This window comes from Mesoplodon mirus, assembly GCF_964341445.2.
Source record: "Mesoplodon mirus genome assembly, chromosome: 15".
Taxonomy (NCBI): domain Eukaryota; kingdom Metazoa; phylum Chordata; class Mammalia; order Artiodactyla; family Ziphiidae; genus Mesoplodon; species Mesoplodon mirus.
Window position 1 is genome coordinate 33423423 of NC_138991.1, and position 21291 is coordinate 33444713.

Genomic DNA, 21291 nt, shown 5'->3' on the forward strand with positions numbered 1-21291 from the left:
GGTTTGGGTAACTTTGGATTTTCCCTTTGGAGCTCGGGACCAAGGAAAGCACAGAGCCTGGGGGAGTCAGAACTCTGAAGACTCCAGCCCCAGCTCATGGGCTCTCTACCTACTTTTCCAGCAGACAGTTCCCTCTTCCCTTGCCTGTCCCCCTACCCTAGACCCGGGAAAACATGAAAATGCTTCCAGAGGAGACTATAACCTAAACTTATACACACTTTCTAAAATATTCAGTCCTGGGAAGGGCTGGTCTGGCAGTCCCAAGCCATACTTTGAACACAGCCTTGGGCCCCCTGGGTGAGAGGCATTTCCTATGTTCTGGTTGAAGGGGCAGGAGTCTTTGGGCAATGGGGATCTTGACTTAAAAAAAAAAAAAAAGCACAACGTGAGAGCTGTGAGTTAAGTTTTATTTGGGGCAAAATAAGGACTGCAGCCCCGGGGGGACAGCGTTTCAGATAACTCTGAGAAACTGCTCCGAGGAGGGGAGGGGGAGCCAGGATATATAGGAATTTGGCAACAAAGGACAGGCTGTCGGGACATCAAAAGATTATTGTAAAAGAAAACCAGATATCTCAAGGAATTTAGCGCTTTTCTATGTATGGGAGGATGCAAGAGTCTTGGCTCACTGAAATCATTCATTTGCTGTGGACCTCAGTTATCTGGGGCCAGTAGCCTGACACATCCTGAGTTTCCTCAGGGTTCACCACAGGGAGTGGCCACAGTCTGATGGCTGCTAGGTGGCAGGTGTTCTTTTCAGCCCTAAGTTTCCTCAGCTCACGTTGGAGGGCTGCAATCGTTGACAACTATGACATCCTTTGTTTATTGATACGGCAGGAAATAGTCCATTTCTCAGGGAGATAGGAGGAGGAGGAAGATGAATTTTGGCAGTGGCACCCACATGAACTGCTTTAATCCCACCAAAGGCCCGTCATGGCCCTCAGAATGAAATCAACAAGACCTTTCAAATCCCAGCTCTGCCCACTGACTTCTCCAGCCCTCTGTGGCCTCCCCTTCTCCCAGTCATTCTGAAGTTCACTGGGTCCTTGAACACAGTATTTTTCAAATGTAGGTCAAGAGCCATTAGGGGGTCTTACTGTAATGAGTTGAGAGCAGCAAAGGGTAAAAGGAAAAAGTAGGCAGATTCATCCATCACAAAGGTAAGTCAGACTTTTGTTCTGTTTGTGCACAAGGGAGCATGTGTGCAAAGTATAATGTACAGTATTTCTTGCTGTAGAGCAGGTAAAAGTCTTTGCACATTGCAGTCCCTTTTTGGGAGTAAGATTCTGTCCAGAAGGGCCTTCTTGGCAGGTCTTCCTTTGGACTGAATTGTTCGCGCTCTGCAATTGCCATAGCATGCTATACTTTTTGTGCACCGAGCACACTTTAAAAAAATGATTTATTCAGTTGCCTGTCTTCTGCGCTTCCTGCAGGCTCGATGAGGGCAGGGACCATGTTCACCTATCCTGGCCTCTGTCATTAGAGAAAGCACTCGTGTTGAGAGGCTGAGTGATAAACCCGGGTTCAGGTTCCAGCTGTTTGTGTTCTTAGACAAGGTCTCTCTTTATTTTTTTCTGATTTTTTTGTCTGATTTATATACAGAAAACTTGAAAGAATAGAATAATGAACACCCTATATATCCTCCACTTAGATGGACAGTATTAACATTTTTCCATATTTGCTTTCTATCTATATGCTTTTTTTCTGAATCATTTGAAAGTAAGCTCAGATATAACCTTCACCCTAAATACTACGGCATGTGTCTCCTAAGAGTAAGGTCATTCTCCTACATAATCGCAACACTATTAACATACCTAAGGAAAATAATTTAATTCCATAATACCATCTAAAATGGAGTCTGTATTTAGATTTTCCCTAGTTGCCCCAAGAATGTGTTTTATAGTTAGACGATTTCAAATCAGAAAAAAAAAAATCAAGGGTCACATTACATTTGGCTTTATATCTCTTTAGTTTCTTTTAATCTATAATAGTTCCACTTTTTTTTTTTTTTAATGACAGAGACTTTTGGAGGAGTCAAGAAGAGTTATCCTTTATAATTTTTTTTTTTTTTTTGCGGTACGCAAGCCTCTCACTGTTGTGGCCTCTCCCGTTGCGGAGCACAGGCTCCGGACACGCAGGCTCGGTGGCCATGGCTCACAGGCCCAGCTGCTCCATGGCATGTGGGATCCTCCCGGACCGGGGCACGAACTCGTGTCCCCTGCATCGGCAGGCGGACTCTCAACCACTGCACCACCAGGGAAGCCCCTATAATTTTCTACAAAATTGATTTCCTTGTTTTCCTCCGGTGGTATTTAGCTTCCTTCTCGCCCCCCTGTATTTTCTCTTAACTGAAAAGAGGTTTAGAGGCCTGATGACACATTTTTGGCAAGAATACCTCACAGGTGATGTCTCCTTCATACTGTTATCACCTCAAGAGGCACATATTGTCAGATTATTCCACCTCAAGTAGTGCTGTTTGTTCACTTGTTAAGGTAGTGACTGCTAGATTTCTCCTATGTAAAGATACGTTTTCCTTTTGCAACTAGTAATTTGTGAGGATGATCTACTCCAGCACCATGTGAAGAATCTGTTCCTCTACAGCCTAATGTTTTTAGTAATCATCCATGATCCTTTAGCAACCATCCACATGATAGTTCGGGCATGTTCTTTTTTTTTTTTTTTGCCGTACACGGGCCTCTCACTGTCGTGGCCTCCCCCGTTACGGAGCACAGGCTCCGGACGCGCAAGCTCAGCGGCCATGGCTCACGGGCCCAGCCCCTCCGCGGCATGTGGGATCCTCCCGGACTGGGGCACGAACCCGCATCCCCTGCATCGGCAGGCGGACTCTCAACCACTGCGCCACCAGGGAAGCCCATCGGGCATGTTCTTAACCTGAGACTCAGTTTTTTCATCTGCAGCCTGGGCATAATAATGCCCATGATTTGGATTTGATGTGTAAAAGAGTATGACATAGAGTGCATATGATGATGCTGTCACGGTCTGCCATAACTTCTCCCTTCTTCTGAGAACACCTTTTAGAAAGGTGTTCTAAAGGTGTTCACTTCCTTTTAGAAAGTTTGTACGCTGCTCCAGATAAGTGGTCCACATCGCTGGCTTCTTCGATGATCCTACCTGCCCGGCCTCTGTGCGGCACAGCTGAGTCATCTTCTTTGGCCAGAGTGGAATGAGCTTTTGACCAGAGCTGAGCCAATCAGAATGCTTCCCTGGGAAATTTCCAACCAAGTAGGGGTGGGAATAGGGTGAAGAAGATATTCTTTTTCCCTCAGGTGGCTAAATGTGAGGATGTGAGTCTGGAAGTTGACTGTGTCCCCTGCCGCCTGGAGGATGATAGCCTATGGGGTGGAGGGGATCAAAGCCATCTCTCTGAGATCAGGGCAGAGGGGGTCTCCCTGGCCTGGCTCTAGGCCTCCCCAGCTGTACTCTGCCCTGCCCCAGCTAAGCCAATAAAGACCCTGTCTTGCCTGAGCGCTTACAAATCCGGGTCTGAACCTTAGGACAGATAGAATCCTGACTAGTAAAAGGGTCTTTGCTATGCCTCTCACATGATAGGTGATTCAATAAATTAGTGGTTCATCAGCTCTCATCCCTTCCTGTTGTCTTTGAATATGTGCTGGCCCTAGTGGAGAGGTGTGAGGAGGTGGCAGACATGGTCCTGGCTTTTTAAAATTTAGCAGTTACAAATGCGTTTCCTTGGTGGGCGTAGACTCAAAGCAAGGGGGGCTGGTGACTTATCCGGCTCCAAGTGTGGCCGCTCTTGCCACTCGAACCGGCCCCCCAGCGCCACCCCCAGGGCCAGGAGCCAGAGTGCCTCTGTTGGAAGAGCCTAAGTTTAAAAGTTTAAAACCAGCCCACGTGGTGAGAGGTGCAGTCAGCCTTAAGACGCTAGGGCAGAGAAGAGCGGAGGAATGTGAGGGCCGGGGGCGGAGTGGCGGCGGCGGCGGGGGGGGGCCTGAAGGCGACCAAAACGCATGCGCAGGGCAAGGGCGAGGGAGGGCCTGGGAGTGGGGGAGGGGGGGTGAGCGAGGGTCTTGGGGAAGGGGAGCGAACTGGCAGGGCCTTGGGTAGTCAGGAAACTCTGGCTTCTTCCAGGCTGCTGTTTGTGTAGTGCAGCCTCTCAGCAGAGTCCACAGCGACGTGTCTTCCAGGCACTTCCAGCCATCTCACGGGGGGAGTTACTATTATCATTCCCGTTTCACAGATGAGAAAACTGACACCCAGGAAGGAGAAGTAACTCACCCAAGGTCATCCTGCTGGTGATGGCAGAGCTGGAATCCGAATTCAGATCCGCGGACTTAAGGCTGCTCCAGCCCCGACTCTGTTCCGCGACTGCGGACCACTCCGGAGGCCAGGTTCCCCCAGCCGAGGGCCAGGTGAGCAGCGGGCGGCGGCGGGCCGAGAGGTGAGAACCCCCGCCCTCCCCTGCAGGGCCCCAAGGGCTCGGTGGGCTCTACCGGGAGACGGAGCAGACCCTCGCCGGGCCTCGGGGGCCAACGGGAGGTCCGGACCGCGGGCCGCCTGGAGGGAAGCCCCGCCCGGGAGACCGCGAGACCGGGAGACCCCAACGGTGCCTCGGCAGAGGGACGGGAAACAGTCGGGGGGGGGGCGGTGGCGAGCGGAGGTGGAGCCATGGGTTGGGAGGGGGAGGGCGAGGAAGAGGAAGAGGCCCCCCAAACCCCAAACATTACCGGCCGGCTGTTGGGACCCGCGGGGATGGATCTGGGGGCTGATGGCCAGGTCAGCACCCATCTTTGGGTCTGGAAAATGTCACTGGGGCTTTGGGGCCACGGAAAGGTGGAGGGTGGTCAGCAGGAAGGAACCTCTGACGGAACCTAAGCCAGTCTGCAGCCCAAGTAGCCTCAAATTAACTGGCGGGAAAAGTGGGGAGTGAGGCTCCTCGTGGCCCAGACGGTTCCCTCCTGGTCTCTTCCCGGTCCAGCCTGAGATGCACTGTATGTTGCTCCTCTCGTTCTTCGCCCTGTGTAGTTCTCAGCTGTCCCTGGCATGCGCAGGGCCTGGCCCGATGACAGGGCTGCCCTCGGGCTGTGGCGCGATGGCTCAGGGAGACTCTGCCGCGGGAACCCGGGCCCCACGGAGCATGCAGCTCTTCTACTTTACAGTGCCATAGATCCTTTTCAAAATAATAATGAAAACAATTGGTGACAGTAGATGGCAGTAGTTTTGCTTTGTTTTGAATGCCCTTGGCAAAGTGAAAAGTTGGCAGTTTTCTGTTCCCCCCATTCTCTCTCCCTGACCCCCAATTTTGGGAATCCCGAACTGAACTGCTGGCCAGTGGCGACTGGTGAAGAGGTGAGGAGGGAGGGGCAGCCGTGCAGGACTGTGGTCCCTGCCTCCACTCTGACTGAGCCTGGCATCCTGGACCAGTCCATTCTTCTTTCCAGCTGTTTCCCCATCAGTACAAAGGGTTCTCCAAATCCCCCTTTATATGAACATGTCTATAGTCCTTTGAGTCTGGCTTATATCAGTGTGTCCCCCAATTGTATATCCCTGGTGCACAGTCATCCAGAACCAGCACTGAGGGCTGCTCCATGCAGGACGCTGGCCTATCCCCCAGAGAAAGGCCCACAAGGTCCCCCTCACTGGAGAGCAGCCTGGGGTGGGCAAGGGGACAGACAGCTAGGAGGTGGCGCCTGGCCTCTCAGTCACCCCAGGCGGGGGAGGGGGGGAGGGAAAGAGCTGTCCCACGTGACAAGTTCATGTGTCTCTTCTCCCCAGTAGTTACCAAGAGCCTGCGAGTTCCTGTCTTTTTTCATCCCTGATTCTCCCCATTGGCCTAAGCTGGGCATGGGGCGCCCAGTAAGTACACAGTTCACTTTTGTGGAATGAATGGTTAATGGCTGGTGGCTGGGAGGGTCCGTGGAGTGGACAGGACCAAGCTGAGCTTTGCAGAAGATGTGGGATTGAAAAGGTCTAGAGGTGAAGTGAGGGCACCGCACCCCCCTCACCCCGGGAAAGGCTGGAGGTGCTTGGGGTGACTCTGGTGTTCTGGGAATGGAGCGAGACATGGCAGGTGTGGAGGCAGGAGGCTGGGTGCGTGGGAAACTCTATGAAAGAAAAACTGAGAAGGTGAGGAATGCTGAGGAGGTGGAAGTGTGGGAGAAATGGAGAAGCCGGCAGGAGTTCCAGGCTAGAGCATGGGGGATGGAGAGGGTGACTAAAATAGGGAAGACACCGAGGTCAGCTTTAGACGCATTGAGGTTCATGGAGGGGGCGGGGGGGGCAGGAAGGGGCTCAGACCATCAACAGAAAATGTCCAGGGTTCTCCATTCCATCCAGAGGATGGGGGTCAAGATGCCGCCATGACTCCTACCTGGAGAGCTTTAGAGCCAGGACTCAAGGGTCTCTGGTCTTCATCCTCTTAGAGTAGAGGACACCGAGGCCCTGAAGTTCAGGTGACTCATCAGTACTGGCCAGAGGGTGGAGGGAAGATCAAAAGGGAAGCTTTGCAGAGGCGGCAGGATAAATTTTTCAGGTGGGACAACCTGAAAAAAAGAAAGTAATGAACAACAGAAAGAGGAGAGAGTGCTTTAGAAAGTTTCCAGGCACTCTGACAGCAGTCAAAGGTTAACAGTTGTTAACCCTTTTATAGACAGCAGATTTCCTCTGCCCTCTACCATCAGGCTTGTTCTGCTATGGTGATCAGCAGATCTCAAAGCCTCAGAGACACTCCTTGCCCCCGGCTGCAGTGAGAGGGGCGTCCGCATGGGGAGCGTGGAGGGGCCCCAGTGTGTGGGCACACACAGGGGCAGAGAGGAGAGGGAAACCCCTCACTCTGAGGGCCTTGTCTTGCGCACAGCAGTGCGCAGCTGCGAAGCTTGGTGCTGCCAGGCAGTCTGCTTAGGCAGGAGCCTCCAGGCCTGGCTCTGGGCATGACTTGGAAAGAAGGGCTGTTGTCTTGGGGTGTCCTCCACCTCCCATGTCCTGTCTCTCACCCCCTGATGTCGCCATTCTGCACCGCCGTGTGGCCAGGGTCATTGGGGGCCACCCGGACAGGGCCCGCCCTGCCTGCCGCACCCAGGCTTCCAACCGCCCCTCTCCTTCCCCTGCTAGCCTGGAGAGGAAAGCAGACTAGTTGAATACATTTGCCCTTAGGTTGTGAATGCGAGTTTCCCTCAGGAATGTTTGCATTTTAGAAGATGGCGGCCCCTCACCCTCCAACTTTAACCCAACGCCTGGGCCTGAAGCACTGTACCTGACACTTCGTTGGCAGCATTTTACTTGGCCCTCGCAAGGACCTTACTAGGCAGGTGTTATTTCCTCTTTTTTCCAAGTGGGGACCCAAGATCCTGAGAGTTTTAGCCAGTTCCCCGAGGTTACCCAGCCAGCAAGTGATAAAGCTGGGACACAGTCACGGGCTTCCAGAACCAAATCCAGCTGTCGGCACTTGGCTTCCACATCACAGGTGCTCCTTCCAAGAAGACATCCTTAATGACAGCTGGTGGTGATGGAGAAGTTCTGAGGGATCCTTAACTGAGGGTCTTGACCTCCAGGCCTAGAGGGTACCTAGGGCTTCTGGAGGCTCTGTGAAACTCTAAAACTATTTTTAAAACTTTCTGTGTGCATATTTTCTGCTCATTTTTCAGCAGAGGGCTCCTCCAGGCCAGGTGGACCCCTGTCCGTCTACACCCCAGGTCCTGAGAAAAGAAGGCCAGTCACTGAGTAAAGGCACTTCAGGCCCTGGTTTTAATCTCTGCCCTGGTCCTCATTCTGAAATCTCAAAAGGCACATAGTAGCTGACAGCTGACTGGAGAGGTTCTTCTGTGGCCAGTGGGTGGGTGTCAACAGAACTGAGAGGTGGGAGAGGTGGAAATTTTACAGAGGTGGAAATTGAGGCTCAAAGAAGGGACCCCACACACTCAAGATTGCCCAGTGAATTAGAGGCAGAAATGTTTTATGCATTGTTTAGGCCTACTGAAGGCGTCTGTAAGGCTGTAAGTTTAATCAAGGCAAAGAAATCAACATTTCCCCAGCCTCACGTGTGCTAACATGTCCACGGGCATCATCTCCTTCACCCCGTGCTGCGTGAGACCCCCTCTCATTGTTCCCCTCCACAGGTGATGCTGACATTAGAGGACAAAGACATGAAGGGGTTCACCTGGGCCATAGCCCCTGCCTTGACCTCCCTGGGCTACCTGCTTATACTGCTGGTCTCCGTCTTCCCCTTCTGGGTTCGTCTGGTGAACGAGGAGTCCCAGGAAGTGTTTTTCAGTGGCCTGTTTGAGAACTGCTTCTATATCAAGTGCTGGAAGCCTCGACCCTTACCCGGTAGGAGGGGGATGGGGATGGGGGCGAGGGAGATGGGGCCTGCGTGGGCGTTGGGGAGTGACAGAGGACTGGTGGGGGCAGCTAGGACAGAACTGAATTCGCCCCTGACTTCTCCCCACTAGAGTCCATTAGCGCCCCCCCCCACCCTTAGTTGTGATGCCCACCGTTACCTCCTGGGATCGCCAGACATCCCCTGTGGGGGCAGTACTGCCCTTACTAGAGAACCACTGGTTTAACCCCAGGGTAGGTTCTAGAATATCTGGGTCTTCACCACCTTTATCTCTTTGTCCCTCCCCCAGCCGCTCACCTCTCTGCACGCTCAGGAGGTCATACAGACTCACCTTAACAAGGTCTGAATCATGCCAACAGTAGGAGAATGAATCCCCCTCGATCCTCGGTCTGTTTCACTACTCCTGTTAACGTGGATAATTAAATAGGGGTGTGAGGGACTCCTTGCAGAGCTCAGAATATCCTGACCTCACAGAGTTCTGATTTTCCACCGGTGACTTATTTCAGTGTGACCAATGTGGATGCAATTCTTCACATTTCCACATGCAACAAATTTTATCACGACAATTTCATTTTATGTTGTTTATTAAAGCCACCGTTTTTTCCCAAACAATACATGATTTTCCCCTACACTTTTGATACAACCAGATTCACGTAACAGTATTTGTTAAGAACTGGTTAATAATTTCAGTGTCTGAAATTGCCCATCTAACTTTTTTTTCATGTCATGGGGAACAAGATGGTGGGCCCAGGGCATGCTTGGGGGCAAAGCAGCTGGGTCAGAGCCTTGGTCCCAGGCCACGCTTTGGGACCTGATGGCGACCAGGCTCCAGGGCCACCCCTGCCCAGGCTCTGCAGGGCTCTGCCCTCTGGACCAGGGTGCCCAGCGCCAGCCCGCTCTCCCTCCCTCCCCTGCAGTTTACATCATCGTGGGCCGTGTTTTCCTGCTGTCCGCCGTCATCTTGTCTTTCCTCACCACCGTCGTCATGGTGTCCTTTGCATCTCGGCTCTTTCCGAGGACCCGGAAGCACAATCTTGTGTCAGCCTTCATCAGCTTCCTCACAGGTGGGGAGCAGCAGGTGGGCCCCAGCCTTGTGGGTTGGGGATCTGGGGAGACGGCCGGAGATGGGGGGGTGGTCTCTGGAGAGGGGATTTTTAGGGCCCCTCTCCTCCACTGCCCTCTCAATGAAGTAGCCCACCCCAACCTGCCCCCTCAGGGATTGTGATCCCCCGGCTTTGGGCCTCATCCTAACTCTGCACTCCCAGCGGACACAGTCCTCACAGCCTTGGCTTGGTGTCATCTGTCTGGGGGTCTTTTTCCCATAATCTCTATCCCAGCAACTGTCATGGAATCTGGTACAGGGTTATAATATAATTGAAATATAGAATATAAATGAAATACAAATGTTTCTTGGATGAACGAATGGAAGAGACCATCTCTGCCCTCTGGAACCTTTTGACTTTAAAAGGCTGACCAAGGCCCTACCCTGGGAGGCTCCCATCAGATGGAGGAGGTGGAACGCTCACAGTGGGAAAATCAGGTTGAGTTTCGTCCAAAACGTCACACCCAGGGGGCCCCATCTGGAGTCAGCCAAGAGCACAGGCACAGAGGGTACCCGGGAAGGGGATTTCTGATCATGGGGCCCCTGGGAGGTGAGGCACACGGGCTTTGAGATGAGTTGGGAAGGAGGGCGAGACAGGCATGTGGGGTGGAGGTTATTGGCTCTGAAGGGGCAAGGGTGCGGGCAGGAGCCACACAGGTGTAGGAAGGCTGGAGTGGAGGTGGGAGCCACGGGAGGAGAGCAAGGCTGCCGCCCTGTGACCCACAGGGGCCTGTGCCTTCCTGGCCTTGTTGCTGCATGCCCTGGAGATCCGGAGTCTGCGGATGAAGCCCAGCCCCCCGCAGTTCTACGTGCAGTGGCCTTACTACGTCCTGGGCTTTAGCATCCTTCTGTTCCTAGTGGCTGGTGAGTGTCCCAGGGCTGGTGCCCTCTCCCTGCCCTCTGTCCGGATTCAGGAGCTGTGGACGCTCTAGAGCTGTGCTGTTCAAAACCATGGTCACTTGTGGCTATTTAATTAAAATGAAATCAAGTTAGAAATTGAGTTCCTCAGTCACGCCAGCCACACTTCACATGTTCAAAAACCACGTTATGATGTGCCTAGTGGCTTCCACATTGGACGGTGCAGATGCAGAAGTTTCTGCTGGACAGCACTGCTCTAGGGCCTCAGCCCTGTCCCCCACCCTCGTCCTCCCCATTGTTATGCTCCTTGACTTTAGAACCAAACTTGCACACTTTCATACTCTCCCTTACCACCATCCCGGCTCCTAAGGCTTTCTATTCCTGTCTCTTTATCTTGAAATCTGTGATCTTATTCCTCACTCAGTCGCTTTTTCTTTAGCAACCGTCATCATCGTCATCATCGAAATTTTTAATCCCTTCTAATTTTGTCCCTACTCCTAATCCTCTTCCCACTATTTTAACCTGACCCATGATCAGAACCTATTTTAACTTGATTCTATTATGCATTGAATATATAACAAAGAATGTTATAATATATCTGTAAGATACAAGTAATTATAAATAAACTGTACACCCATATTTCCACCATATAGTTTAAGAACTAGCCACGTTTTGTCGAATCCATCATTTATAAGTTACACCCTTATTTTATGTACCACTGAGAAAGAAAAATTGATACCAAATATAATTCTAAGATGCTAGAGCTTGTAAGGTACATCCTCATTTCAGAGATTTTAAAATGTGAAAAAAAATGGGTTTGTCAAAATTAACAAAACATGTTAGAACATTAAGTATTCAATATCTTTGAAGTCTTCCCCCCTCTACCATGTGGCTGTTCCTGGTCTCTTCCTCTTCTCTCCCCTCTGGATTCAATTCTTCAGAAATTTATGCCAATCATGTTTACTACACATATATATCCTTAAACAACATATTATTTAGTTTTGCATGCTTTAAAACTTTATATGAATATAATCAAACTGTATTTTTTCTTCTGGAGTTTGCTATGTTTGATCAGCATAATCTTGAGATTCCTCCATGTTAATATGAGGAACTAAGCTTCATTCATTTTTACCACCTTGAGTATTTAATTGTATAACTAAGCTTTCCTATAGAAGCATGGCATTTCTCTATGGGAGAATTTTAAGTTTATGACTGAGTTTCTTTCATGATTATAGGACTATTCAGATATTTTATTTCTTCTTGAGTCAGTTTTGGTAATTTATATATTTCTCTACGTTTATACATTTTATCTAAGTTTAAAATTTTATTGACATAAAATTACTCAAAATGTTTTACTTTTAATTTGTGCTGCATCTGTAGTTATGTACTTTAAAAGAATTTTTGGGGGGCTGCATTGGGTCTTCATTGCTGCGCGCGGGCTTTCTCTAGTTGCGGTGAGAGGGGGCTACTCTTCGTTGTGGTGCGCGGGCTTCTCATTGCGGTGGCTTCTCTTGTTGTGGAGCATGGGGTCTAGGTGTGCGAGCTTCAGTAGTTGCAGCACGCGGGCTTCAGTAGTTGTGGCTCATGGACTCTAGTGTGCAGGCTCAGTAGTTGTGGCACATGGGCTTAGTTGCTCCGTGGCATGTGGGATCCTCCTGGACCAGGGATCGAACCATGTCCCCTGCATTGGCAGGTGGATTCTTAACCACTGCGCCACCAGGGAAGTCGCTGTAGTTATGTACTTTTTTCACACCTAATTTTCTCTTTTTTCATTACTATGTTTGTCAGAGGTTTATCAGTTTTTTTTAGTGTTTTCAAAGAACCAGCTTTTTAGCTTTCTTGAAAACAAACCTTGTTTGTTTTCTATTTAATTACTTTTTGCTTCTTATTTTGAACTTCCCTCCCTACTACTTTTTTGTGTGTTTATTCTGCTGTTCCTTTTTCAGCTTCCTAAATCAGGATCTAAGCTCATTGATTATTTCTTCTTTTCTAAGTAGGCATTTAAAGCTTCAGTTGCCCTCTAAGAATTGCATCTTTATTTGCAGCTCTCATTTTGATGTGTAATATCTTTTGTTGTTGTTTGATTTCAGATATTTTCTTGTTCCCCTTATGATTTTTTCTTTGATCCATGAATTATTTTAAAATATACTTTTAAATTTCTAAGCATAGAATTTTTATTGTATCTTGGTGATAATGATTTTAACTTAGTTTCAATTTGATGACAGATCATGGTTTATATAGTCCTAATATTTTCAGATTTATTGACTTGCTTTATAGCCTAGTCTGAGGTCCGTTTTCATGTCTCATGTTGAATGCAACCTTTTATCTATAAACATTACATCAAGCTTTTTTATTATCTTGTTTAAACCTTGATTTAGAATTGCTATATTTTACTAGTGGATTGAACTTTTTGTCATCATGCTGTGATACTTTTTATTCCTTATAATGTTTTTTGTTGTAAAGTCTGTTTTATCTGATATTACTATAACTACCTCTACATTCTTTAGGTTATTATTTGCCTGTTAGGTCTTTTACTTTAAACCTGTCTCTGTCTTCACATTATGGATGTCTCTTATAGATAGCTTATGATTGGATTTTTTCACCTAGTCTTATTATAACCTTTGTCTTTTATCTGGAGCATTTAGTTGATTTACATTTATTGTGACTACTGATATATTTGTATTTTTTCTACCACCTTAGTTTGTGCTTTCAGTTTTTTCTGCTCCCCACCCTCTACCTCACTTGCCTTGCTTTGGGTTGATTGAATGTTATGTATATAATTCTCATTACATTTCCTCCCTCATTAGCTTGGAAATTATACGGTCTGTTTTCATTTGTGTCATAGTTACTCTTGACATTTTAACATGCTTAGTTAATCAGCATATTTATTCTCTTCATAAATAATTCAAGGACCCTCCCCCCCAATTTATATGCATTTTGTCCAGTGTTTTGGTTTCTTCTGTTTTTTAAAAAATTCTATACATTATTATTATTATTATTTTATGCATTTAATACTTGTTTAAATTTACCCACATATTTACCAATTTAGCTGCTCATCAAACCTCAGACCTTCTATCTAAGATCATTATCCTGAAGTACATACTTTATAATGATTTTTTTTAACTTTTTATTTTATATTGGAGTATAGTTGATTAACAATGTTGTGTTTCAGGTGTACAGCAAAGTGATTCATTTATACATGTATCTATTCTTTTTCAAATTCTTTTCCTATTTAGGTTGTTACATAATACTGAGCAGAGTTCCCTGTGCTATACAGTAGGTCCTTGTTGGTTACCCATTTTAGATATAGCACTGTGTACCTGTCAATCCTAAACTCCCTAACTATCCCTCCCTCAACCCTTCCCTCCTGGTAACCATAAGTTTGTTCTCTAAGTCTGTGAGTCTGTTTCTGTTTTGTAAATAAGTTCATTTATATCATTTTTTTATAATGATAATGATGATGACTCTAGTTTTGACAATTAATGTATTTTATTTATTTATTTATTTATTTATTTATTTATGGCTGTGTTGGGTCTTCGTTTCTGTGCGAGGGCTTTCTCTAGTTGCAGCAAGCGGGGGCTACTCTTCATCGGGATGCGTGGGCCTCTCACTATCACGGCCTCTCTTGTTGAGGAGCACAGGCTCCAGACGCGCAGGCTCAGTAGTTGCGGCTCACGGGCCTAGTTGCTCCGTGGCATGTGGGGTCTTCCCAGACCAGGGCTTGAACCCGTGTCCCCTGCATTAGCAGGCAGATTCTCAACCACTGCGCCACCAGGGAAGCCCTCATTTTTTTTTTTTTTAGCTTTTTTAATGAGGGTCAGTTAGAGATATACTATCTCATATTTTGTTTGTATGAAATTATCTTTCATTTTTGTTTATTAAAGTTAGTTTTGCTGAATATAGATTTTGAAGTTAACGGTTATTCTCTCAGCATTCAAGATATTATTCTATTACTTTCCAACTTCTGTTCTTATTGTTGAGAAGTTGGCTCTCTTTAAAAATATCATTCTTTTTGAGGCAACTTTTTTTTCTCTGAGACTTTTTTTGGTATTTTGCAGGGTATGGATGTTTGTGTTATGATCTGATGTGTGAACTGAAGCTGAGGAGTGATATCTCTCAGCATTTGTAAAACATTTTTTATCTCCTCCCCATTTTATTTCCCTTTCTTTTTGTCCTCTGTGGAACTCCAGGAAGATTTCTGTTAGACCTTGTTACTCTATCCTGCATGTCTTAATTTCTCTTTCATATTTTCTGTCTTTGTCTTTCTGGGCTGCATTGTGAATAACTTATATAGATGTATCTTCAATTTTACCCATTCGCTTTTTAAAAAAAGATTTATTTATTATTATCATTATTTTTTAAATGTATTTTTGGCTGCATTGGGTCTTAGTTGGCGGGCTTCTCTCCAGTTGTGGCATGTGGGTTTTCCCTTCTCTAGTTGTGGCGCACAGGCTCCAGGGCGTGTGGGCTCTATAGTTGTAGTGCACCAGTTCCAGAGCCGTGGGCTCTGTGGTTTGCGGCACGCGGGCTCTAGTTGAGGCACGCGAGCTCAGTAGTTGTGGCACGCGGGCTTGGTTGTCCCATGGCATGTGGGATCTTAGTTCCCTGAGCGGGGATCAAACCCGTGTCCCCTGCATTGCAAGGTGGATTCTTTACCACTGGACCACCAGGGAAGTCCCTACCCATTCACTTTTTAGCTGTGTCTGATCTATTTAACCTAGCCATTAAATCTTTATTTCAGTTAATCTATTTTATAACTAGAAGTTGTACTTTCCTGTAAATCTTGTTACTTTTATGCTTTTTTCCTCATGTTTAAAATCTGTTCTCTGAATATATTTTTATTATACATGTTAAACATTTTATATTCTGTGTCTTATAAGTTTAACAACTGAATTATTTGCTGCTGTTTCTATAGGCTCTTGCTGTGGTACCTTCTTTCTTGGTATGGTCTGTGGATTTCGACTGTGAACTTATTTTCCTTGGAATATTTTTTTGTTGTCGTTGTTGGAAATTATTTGAGGCCTATATTTAAAGTGTTTCCTCAAAAAAGGATTTGCATTTGCTTCTGCCCGGTGCTTGGGTGCAGAACTACCCTAGGATCACAACCAAAATACTTAGGTATTGTTAGTTTAGCTGCAGACCCACATAACAGCTAGCCTGTGTTTGTGAAATCTCAGTCAATGCAGGTAACTTTGCAGTTCCAGTTTCATGTGGCCGACTCTTATTAGATTTCCCCACTGTGAGCAGGACCTGGGCTTTCCTTTTATTTTTCCGTGTCCCGAGAGGCCAACAGAATGGAAACTCAGGGTCACGTGGGTTGAGTGCATGTCTCCAAGGTGAAGGCTAATTGTGTGGTTGCTTAACCCTTCAAATTCCTGTTATCACTATGGTTTTGGCGTCTAAGAATGTCTTACTCTGATGTCAGCTTGATGATGCATTTATAAATAATAGGTTTTTGAAGAAATATTTAGAATTTTTGTTGTGTTTAGTGGGAGAGTAGCTAGTCTGCTATAAAGCTAAAAATAGTTGTCTTTTATCTTAGTCTTAGCCGTAATACAGCATTTATTATCCACTCAAGATATCTCCGTTTGTTCTTATCAACATTGATTCTCTTCTTCCTTTCTTTCACTTACTGAGGGTCTTGAGTGAGTTGGCCATGAAGAGGCCTGGGCTTTGTGTTTGACCTTCCTCTCTGAAACCTTGTTTTCTTACTTATTAATGGTTAGACAATTGCTAAGATACCTTCCAGCACTGGCCATGGTTCCATGAATTTATCCATCTATTTGTATGCCTTGTCCTTTTATTGGAGGGGAGAACTAGGAGGGCAGGTGCAGACCAGAGGGAGTCAGGTCAGAGGAGGGAGTTTCCGACCTCTAGGGCAGGCACTGAGCTTGACACTCTCTCTCTCACCTGACCCAAACTTTTGCTGTCACCCAGGTGCCATCTGCCTCGTTCAAGAAACAGCCTGCCTTAGCTGTCATTTGTTGCCCATTTCCCAGAGTACTGAGGAGACCCAAGAGATCTCACACCTGGAAAACATGGAGAGTTTGGGAGGAGAATTGAGCTCCATACAGAGGGAGACGCTGCTGAAGGAAGAAACAGTTATCTAGACCAAGATAGTCTGTGCCCTGCCCTTCATCAAGCTGTGTGAGTGCACACGTGTCACTGTGTGTGGCTCCCCCACCTCCACCAGTCTCTGCTACTTTTGATGAGGCTCTTGAGTGTCAAATCAACCCTCCACTTCCCCTACTCAAAGTGATTCTATCTTGCGTGTGTTTGAAATTTGTTAAAAGTTTTCTGAATTCTTCTGAGCTTTCTGAGTGATTTTTTTGGACAAGTGTTTTCAATAAAACAATGACTACTGTCTGTTAATCCATGCCTCAAAAAACAAACAGGGGTCTTCCCTGGTGGTCCAGTGGTTAAGACTCTGAGCTTCCAGTGCAGGGGGCACAGGTTCGATCCCTGGTTGGGGAACTAAGATCCCACATGCCACACAGCATGGCCAAAAAATAAACAAATGAACAAACAAAACACAACAAAACACCAGCCTGCAGCCTAGAGGGCAGGAAGGGAGGGAGGAATATTAGGAAATGATCAAGTGACGTGAGTTTTGTAAAATAAAAACTGAACAGAGTATAACCACCCCACTGTTCCAGCCATGCTGATCTCCCAGTTGTGGCTTTCCATACTCATTCTGCTGATTTAGGGTGGTCTGGCCCACTGTTACATATTTTAGAGTTTGTAGATTTTCTCTATACCTAGTTCTATATTGTTCCTATAGGGTTTTGTGAGGTGGCAAAGTGAAAAGACTGGAACTAGGCTGTCATCATCTCCCTATAAGAAAGAAACTCCCAAGATACCTTTTGGAGAGAAATGTAATAAAAAACTAAAGACAGTCTAACTAAAACACCTAGTGCCTGTTCTTCAGGTATGTATGTCCAACGTAGGTAAAATCGGAGTCCCTGAGGAAGAAAATGGAAATAAAGGAACAGAACAAGTATTTAAAACTAAAATTCAAGAAAACTTCACTGAAATAAAGTTCCTTTCTATTGAAAAGGAATCTATTGGAAGGAGTAACATCTGCTTAGGAAAACTGATATGAGATGACCAACCTCTTCCATGATGGGGCAATGCTTTATTGTTATTATTTACTGGAATAGACACTCTGGAACAAAGCATGGCCCCATTGTGGAAGGCCTAGAGCCTCTTCCTTTATGCACAAATACTGGCGTACTATGCAAAATTACTAGACATGAAGAAATGTGACCAACAAGAGAATAAACAACCAATAGAAGCAGATGACAGAATGATCCAAATATTGGATTTAGCAGACACAAACTTTAAAATAACTATTATTAAGCTATTATTAATGTGTTAAAGAAATTAAAAGAAGTGCAAAATTTTCAAAAAATGGAGGACACTCTACTGAGATGCCATTTCTCCCCGTGAGATTTGCAAGAATCAAAAGTTTGATGCAACATGTTGTGTTGGCTAACCTGTGGGGAAGTAGGCACCATCATACATGGCAGATGGAAGTGCAAAATGATACAGCCCTCCTGAGGGGAATCTGGCAGTACCTACAAAACTGCAGAAGTAATGCTTTAACCCAACCCAACTCTCAATTTAAGGATTTATCCAACAGATATACCTGCACACATCTTTAAGAATGACATAGGTGCAGGGTGATTAAATGCTGCAGCTTTTGCAGTAACAAATGATTAGGAGCAACTCAAATGCTCATCAACAGGAGACACTTTAAATAAATTATGTTACATCCACACCAGCTTAAAAAAAAAAGAATGAGAAAGGTCTCTAAGTACTGATATGGAATATTTTCTAGGACATATTACATGATAAAAAGCAAGGTATCTAGTATATTTCCTTTCGTGTAAGAAAAGGGGAGAAGGTAGGGAAATATGTGAATATTAGTATTTGCAAATAAATAAACACTTGAAGACCGTATAATGAATGAATCTTTAGAGATGGGGGTAGATTAAGAAATGGGGTGGAGGCTTCCCTCGTGGCACAATGGTTGAGAATCCGCCTGCCAATGCAGGGGACATGGGTTTGAGCCCTGGTCCAGGAAGATCCACATGCCGTAGAGCAACTAAGCCTGTGCGCCACAACTACTGAGCCTGTGCTCTAGAGCCCGCGAACCACAACTACTGAGCCCATGTGCTGCAACTACTGAAGCCCGTGCACCTAGAGCCCGTGCTCTGCAACAAGAGAAGCCACTGCAATGAGAAACCTGCACACCGCAACGAAGAGTAGCCCCCGCTTGCCACAATTAGAAAAAGCCCGTGTGCAGCAATGAAGACCCAATGCAGCCAAAAATAAATAAATAAATTTATATTTTAAAAAATGGGATGGGTGGAGTGGGCAGAGGGAGGAGTAATCATTCTGTGTGTAACTTCTTATATGAGTTTGGCTCCTGAATCATGTACATGTATTACCTATTCAAAAATTCATATTAAATCTTAAAGGGTAAATTGGGTAATATAAGTCAAATATCCAACACTGTCCATAACAGCACTCTGAACTCCTATAACCTTCATTTCTATAGTTAGTGCTAAAACAACGTTCACATCTGCCATTTCACTCTGTACTGCTAAAGACAGGCCAGCTATGATTCTACCCATTTTCTTATTAAAGAACCAGAGAGGTGAAGCCCTCTGATGTTCAGTACAGGTTTTTAAAATTTTAAAGTAAACTCTGCTGCCTCTTAACCTGTTTCCTCTTTATGGTCATGACAACTTCTCCCGGCTTTCTGTATTTCACCTCGTAACCTCATCTCTTCTGTCTCTTGTCAGATAATTTTCTTCCTCTCTCCCTCTGCATCTGTCCCTTTCTCCTTCCCTTCCTCCCTTTTTCCCTTCTTCTTTCTTGCCATGCCCCCATGCTCTCAATTCATTCAGTACCATGTTCTTTGCCAAAAAAAAAAAAAAAAGCCTTCAATTGCTCATCTTCCTGAAATCTGCCTTCTTTCTGACAATGCCATTTCCCTAGCAATCCTTAGTTCTAGTCTGGTCTCTCAGGGCCAGGAGCATGAGGTCAGAACTTATCTGGTTTCTTCTGCAGTTTTCAGGGTACCATTCTTAATTTTTCTCCAACAATCTCTTCTTTAAACCATGGGAAAGTAGGGTCAATGATATAGAAAATCTCTCCAGATGCAAAAGCACAACATAAAACTGTAGTAATTAAAACAGTTTGGCAGGTCCTGACACAGGATACAGAGATTACAGAACAGAGTAAGAGTACTAATATAAAGCCTACTTTATAGAGGAATATAATATTTGGTAAAATTAACCTTTTAAATCAGCAAGGATTATTGATCCTTCAATAAATGGTTGAGGAAAACTTGCTAGCCATTTGGAAAAAAAAAAGACTGGCTGGATTTTCTCTTTTTTTTTTTCCTTTGATCAGAATGCATTTCCGACAGATCTCAGATTTAACCTAACAATAAATGTCTTAGAAGTGTGTACAGGGGATTTACAAAATCATCTTGGAGGATGGAAGGCACAAAACAGAGAAGATTTAAAGAAAAAGGAAGGATTAATTTGAATATGTAAAACATATATTTTGCAGTGCACAGAGTTTCATTAAGAAAGACAAAAGGCAAATAGGAAAATATTTGCAAAACTTTTGAAAAAGGGCTATTTTCCTTAATTTTTAAAAAACTCATATTTCAGTAAGAAAGAGATAACCCAACAGAAACAGAAGAAAGGGTAAAAATAGCCAGTTTGCAGAAAAGGAAATACAAGTAGCTAATGAAGGTAGGAAAAACGACTTCACTTATAATTAAGAAGTCCAAACAAAAACGTGGGCATCACTGATTTCACTCATCAGATTGGCAAAGATGAAAAAGTTTGATGACATCCAGTGTTCATGAGACTGTGGGAAAATGAACGCTATCCCCCACTGTTTGTGAGAGTGGAAATTGGTGCAGACTCTTTGCAGGATAATTTGGCAATAGCTGACAAAATTTTAAATGAATGTGATTTAGATCCCATAATTCCATGTATGGGAACTCATCTTAGATTTATTTGCCAAAAAGTGCACAAGTAATTCTGTATGACGATGTTCATCCAGGTTTCTGGTAAATCCGAATGCTGGAAACCACCTAAATGTCCACTGATAAGCTTTATAAATCATGGGGAACACAGAACATACAATGGAATACTGTAGAGCTGGTAAAGAGTGGGGTAGATCAGTATGTGTAGGTGTGGAAAGATATGTTGTTTACTGAATAAAAGCAAAGAGCAGAATAGAATATAGTATGATTCTGTTTATGGAAAACAAACAGGATAATGCGTTTTATGCTTAGTTTGCCTATAACATTTCCGAAAAAATTCCTGAAACCTGCTTCATGGCCTCATCCTAACCTCTGATTCCTCAGGTCTCCGTGTTTTTCTTGTTGGTTTCGGTCCCTCCCCCACTCAGCTTGGACTCCATGGTCACTCAGTACAACCTTCTCCCACTAGAGCCCTCACTCCCCCCACGCCCTTGGCATTCTTTCATAATCATCCTTATGACCAATCCTAATATTGGATTAATCCAGCTGTTTTCTTAGCCCCCAGACTGCATAGACAATAGTGTGGATTGATTCTGTCACTTATTTTGTTTTGTTTTCAATATCAGTCATTCAGTGTTGCTTGACAATCTTTTCATTCATTCTATGATTTTTTTCCTACATCATTCCTCACAACAGATATGCTAATCTTCACTCCATTATTTAGGCTGCAACCTATCATTGTCCCCTGCACTCTCAGCAGGTAACATCACTGAGAAAAGAGGTTAAGAATGAGCTCCTTAAACACTTCTCTAGAATAATTTTAAAATAATCTATTTCAGCGTAAGCAAACTACAGCCCTTGTGTCAAATCCAGCCCTGGCTGTGAGCTAAGAATGGTTTTTACAGTTTTAAAGGATTGTAAAAATGAGGAACAGGCGACACACTATGTGTTCTGTCTAGGATAGTTACCATCTGGTCCTTCATAGAAAAAGTTTGCTGAGCCCTAACC

At 45.3% G+C, this 21291-nt stretch overlaps 1 protein-coding gene across 1 annotated transcript in view; it reads left to right on the forward strand.

Annotated features, from left to right (window-relative positions):
• The window catches only part of TMEM225B (transmembrane protein 225B), a 29257-nt gene extending 12614 nt beyond the window's left edge, over positions 1–16643 (forward strand). Inside the window, exons 2-7 of the mRNA XM_082644018.1 lie at positions 4217–4388; positions 5755–5832; positions 8091–8301; positions 9229–9375; positions 10140–10277; positions 16209–16643. Coding sequence (XP_082500144.1) covers positions 4275–4388; positions 5755–5832; positions 8091–8301; positions 9229–9375; positions 10140–10277; positions 16209–16381 — 861 coding nt within the window. The 5' untranslated portion in view covers positions 4217–4274 and the 3' untranslated portion in view covers positions 16382–16643. The remainder of the gene's footprint in view (positions 1–4216; positions 4389–5754; positions 5833–8090; positions 8302–9228; positions 9376–10139; positions 10278–16208) is intronic.
• The last annotated feature ends 4648 nt before the right edge of the window (positions 16644–21291 follow it).